At 38.4% G+C, this 5219-nt stretch overlaps 1 protein-coding gene across 1 annotated transcript; it reads right to left on the bottom strand.

The window, feature by feature from the left end:
• Nucleotides 1-221: 221 nt before the first annotated feature.
• sst6.1 (somatostatin family member 6.1) lies at nucleotides 222-1037 on the bottom strand (the record flags this gene model as incomplete). Its single annotated transcript, XM_084068514.1, has 2 exons — nucleotides 222-449; nucleotides 933-1037. 2 exons carry the CDS (start codon nucleotides 1035-1037, stop codon nucleotides 222-224), a joined length of 333 nt encoding a protein of 110 aa, XP_083924640.1.
• Nucleotides 1038-5219: the final 4182 nt, after the last annotated feature.

The following is a 5219-nucleotide window of genomic DNA, read 5'->3' as shown; positions in this document are numbered from 1 at the left end:
AATACATACATTGTATACACAAAATAGATAAATAAATCATCAATATTCAAACAGACAGACTGCGTCAATGAAGTCCATCGAAAACTGCATGTCCGGCAAGTGTGGATGATATACAGTATATTTACAGCTGAAGTCTACTACAGTTCATGAGGAGCTGGGCGGTGTCTGGTTCAGAATAAGGTGTGCAGTGGAAGATATATGGACGGTCAGTTTTGGAACTGCTAACAGGAGGTGAAGGTTTTCCAGAAGAAGTTTTTACAGGGGGCTTTACGGTCACGCTGGGGGAACGATAGGCGGTTGTAGACAGCCCTCTCCTCCAGCCGCGACTCCAGGGGCTCCTCTAGATCCACAGGAGATGCCTCCTCTGGCAGCACATTGTTGTCCAGCCCTCCGTCCAACAAGCCAGACACCAGCTTCAGAATCAGCTCCTTGCGCTCTTTGCTCAGTTCCTGAGAAGGATATGGAAGGAGCTAATTATGCCGGAATGACAATATACACGTACATCCCATACATTGGGTAAAATGATCTCAAATGTGATCATGTTTTACCCGTATTGAAATTAATTATCTGAAGTTCGACAGGTGCAATACTATGCCAATTCCATCAAATAGCTTTTATTACATTCAGGGAATTTACTTTTAAAAAGGGCCATCCTCAATTCAGCATTATTTTAAGTCTTAAAATGTAAAATCATGGTTTATGTAATTCAGCAATTGAAGACACAAGATTTATTTCCTGATTGAATTAGACACCTTGATTTTAGATTTAAACATCTTAATTGTAAAATTCTGAATATTCAAGCATAAAACATCCAAATTCATAACTAACCCTAAATGATCCCACAAAACAATAATACAAATAAATTATAAATGTAAAAATAAATAATAATATTGTAACAAAAAACATTAGAAAAAGATGAAATATTAACTCACCCTGTTTGCATGAATGGGGGTCCTCTCTTCCGCAGGAAGCACGGAGGCTGCTCTTGCACTGAACAGAACCCCTGTGAGAGCTGCTAAGACCACCAGGAACTGCATACTGTGACAGGAGTGTAGGGGGTGGACCAGAGCTATGGTGGTAATCAGTGGAGCAAGACACTCACAGACGCACCGCGAGAGGAGTGGAGTGGAGTGTGAAAGAGACGGAGAGAGCCTCAGCCGTCAGACTTCTCAGAGTTCTGGAGCCAGGAGGGCAGTGGTGAAGAAAGTGCAGCGTAGCGGGCAGTTGCGAGCTGGGTCAGACCAGAACTGCTTTTCACTGTCACAAGATTTGGAAATGACCGCTGTGTCTTCTGCTATACCCCCAAAGTCACCCACTCTTTTATAGCCCTCCGCTCTTGACTGCTGCTACTGACGTAGAGGATGGTGGGTGTATGTCAGAGGGTGGTGGGATGTGTGTATGTGTGTGTGTGGGGGTCTGTAAGATGATGGGGTCAGGGCATAACAAATGGATTCTTTAACCGTTTTGGCAAACAGTGAGGCGTTCCATCTGTCTGGTATACTGAGAGGGAACATTTGCAGCAGACCAAATAGTACTGATATCAATATCTAACTAATACATTGACAGTAATATGATGGAATATGTTTGTGGAGAGTACAAAACACTGAATGAACAAGTTCCAGTCGGTGATGGGCAATGGCAGAGGTCATCAAATTTGCAGGGACATGGCAGAACTTCCAAGTAACTTCAAGAAAACCAATCTCAAGTTCCGTAACACTAAAAATAAAAAAGGTCACATTTCCCTGCAGCAGCCATCAACGGTAAAAGGAGAGAAAATGAAATGAAGGCTGGCCCTGGGCTGAACATCTCTTACCTTCACATCCTGGTGTTCTGCTCCACTGTTGTCTCTAGATCTGATTCCTGTCACTTTGCTTCCTTCTTCCTCCGACACCTGCAGATTACAATCGAACGGTCTGAAACCTTGCATGACTTTTTTTATGTGAAGCATATCACAGACATACATGAGTAATCATGGTACATTTGCATACTAAGTCTTTAAGCCATTTGTTGACCTCTGCGTGTGTTTTATTAAGGCCCTACTTATTAATATGCAAGTGGCTGCTGGAACTCTTTTATTCCAAAAATATTAGTATTAATTCAAACCAAGTGATCCCTGGCAGGATAAAGGAATCTACAGTACTCTGTTCAACTACTGTAGTACTCTGAAAGTGAAATTTACCAAGCTGCATTTCATTTCACCTAATCTACTAAACCACATTTTACAAATGATCATATTTGAGTCGTGAATTTGATATGGCTGAGAGAACACATCATTCTAGAGATCAAATGTACTGACAGTAAGATTAGTTTCTTGCCTATTTGGCCTGACACTCTAGCATTGCAAGGTTTCATAAAATTGACTAGGTGGTTATGCCTGAACTGTGAAAAACTGTGGAATAATAATAATAATGATAGTAAAAAACTAACAGATACAACGACCAAGGACGAAAAGTTTAAGGGACATAGCTGGATGGGTAGAGAGGCCATCTGGGAATCAGAAAACCTATATTTTATGGTTATCATTTATGTGTTAGCGAATGTGTGCTGCAGTTGAGTAAACTAAAACAAAACATTTACAACCGAAAAATGTAGGCTTGAAATATAAAATGCAAAACAATTTAGAAAATAAAAGTGATCACTGGCCCTGAAAACATGTAGTCATATTTGAAAAATAAATTAATTCTGTATTGAGTTTGTTATTTAATCCAATTTCCAGTCTGTTGTTTTGTTATGTCTGCTGCACATAAACTAGTCAGACTATTATGGAGGTTTACTGTTGTGACGTCTGTGGATGGTGCTACCTGCAGGGAACTCACTTATGTTACTGTATGTGTATGCTCATGATGATAGATGATCGGATGTGTTCAAAATGGATTCGCCTCAATTTCAAATCATGTTTTCAGAGCATTTTCCTTCATACACAGCTGCTCACAATCAGGCCTATCTAGCAACTAGAATAGCTAGCTGACAGTGTGACGTGTTTGAAGAATTGGCCAGTGGTGTAAAGTAACTAAGTACATGTACTCAAGTACTGTACTTTTACTTTACTGGAGTATTTCCAATGTTCAATACTTTCACTTCTACTCCACTACATCTCAGAGACAAATATTGTACTTTTACTCCACTTCAATTGTTTGAGAACTTTAGTTACTAGTTACTTTGTAGATTTTGATTATTATTACAAAACATACATTAACCACTTCAGTCCTATTTAAACTTTGGCTATTTGAAAATAGCAGATCTACAAGCTCACACCGCGCCACGATGCGATGCGTTGTGAGCTTGTAGATCTGCTATTTTCAAAGTATGTTTATACATTTTATACATTTGAAAACATGTGAAATGGGACCTTCTGCATAATGGTGAGTAAAAGTACTCACCATTATGCAGAAGGTCCCATTACTGTTGGTACTTTAAGTATACATTTTAATGCCAGTACTTTGCCAATACTCACAAAATGTGAGTACTTCTTCCATCACTGGAATTGACCTCCACAAGGATATCTCCTGCCCATGCAGCTACAGACTTCAAACAGATGAAAACATCAGCATGACAACAGGTCTTTCAAAATTGTAATTACTGTACATGGTGTGCTACATTTTCACCACGGCAGGCCTCCAGCACCACTTGGATAGCTCTCCTAAGAGATAAACACAAAAAGATTTTACTTCCAAGTTCACGCCAACCTTTGTGCCACCTGCCATGTTTCCAGAACGGCGAAAACATTGAATATGGGGTTTAGACTTTTAAACTGTCTGCGTTGTTTAGCTGCAAGTTATGATATTCCCAAAGTGACTATACATTACGTTACAGCAGTATTATTCTTACATTACATTACGGTCATTTAGCAGACGCTTTTATCAAAAGTGACTTACAATAAGTGCATTCAACATAGGTAGGGAACGAAACTACTAATCACCAGAAGTAATAAGTGCATTCTCTTCTAACCAAGCAACTAAGAATACACCTAGCGCTAAAGTAAAAGTCCAATATATCAGCTACCTACTTTCATAAACAGATGAGACAAAATAGGAAAATCAAATGAGCAAGAGCTAAAACTAATAAGTGTATCGAATAAACAAGATCCAATAAAATAAAACAAGAGTTTGTACAACTAGTTAACAACAAGTAGGCAAGGCGAAGATTCTTACAGCGCATAAAGACCAACTGAAATATTTAAAAGTACCCATTTACAGATTGACGGTTTTCATTGTTTTTTATGTGTACAATCTTTAAAAGCAGAGGGAGCCTGAAATACACCCAAGGGTACAGCCTTGGTAATCATATGGTTAAAGTAGCCTGAGAGTAATGTTCTGCATTTTTGAAGGTTGACCACAGTCCAAAGGAAAATTACTGAGAGTTCTCATACAACCGCAGAAATACTGAGACCAAATTAGTTGATGCAAGTGCATGCAACAGTAAGACAATTATTTACCTTCCATGTAAATCCTGGTTACAGATATACTTGACTGTGCCCAACTATGACATTTTGTTTATGCACACTCTTATGGACAATCTATTTGTTGCAATTCCACATTGAATGAGGCCTTTTACATTAGAAAACAAAGTATGCCATCTAGTGTCTAAATAATGTAACCATACTTTTGCATCATGACCTAATACCTATCGCCTCAATAGATATTTACCATTATTTCATCAGAAACAGTGAAACACGCCACAGTAAAATCCTTGTTGTTGATAAATCCATTTGTAACTGAATGTAAAAATTTAACCAAGGGTCCTTTTTTACACACAGGTAAATCAATGCTTTTCCTGTGATCCCACCCTTTATGTGAAATACCAATATCTGTAATTTATCTTCTTGCCAGATAAGTATCCATGTATCCATAAGACAATTATACAGTAGTGTGAGGCCACTGTAGATACACAGGAATCCATTATTAGTGGACCATTGATTGACATGTACTGTAGTGTGGAGTAATCCTCTTGCTGCATAAAAGTTAGATTAAGTGATATTTTCCCTTTAAACAAAATGTTTTTTTGTTAAACGTTAAAGCTCTGTATTCTGATAGTAATCAATCATTGCTATAGTTAGTGTTCAGTGACAGGGTTCCCCCCCATCTCTTTAATAAACAGAAGATACATTTTCAAATGGGTTGCCAATTTCAGCCAATTGAGTACTCATTTATCAGCTTCTATTTTAGTATTCCAGTGTAAAATGCATCTGCTTATTTCTTAGTCTAATTACTTCCATTTCA

Source organism: Gymnoscopelus microlampas, assembly GCF_963454915.1.
Source record: "Gymnoscopelus microlampas genome assembly, chromosome: 10".
Classification (NCBI taxonomy): domain Eukaryota; kingdom Metazoa; phylum Chordata; class Actinopteri; order Myctophiformes; family Myctophidae; genus Gymnoscopelus; species Gymnoscopelus microlampas.
The sequence above is the reverse complement of the archived record's forward strand: the minus strand, read 5'-3'. Positions and strand labels throughout refer to the sequence as shown.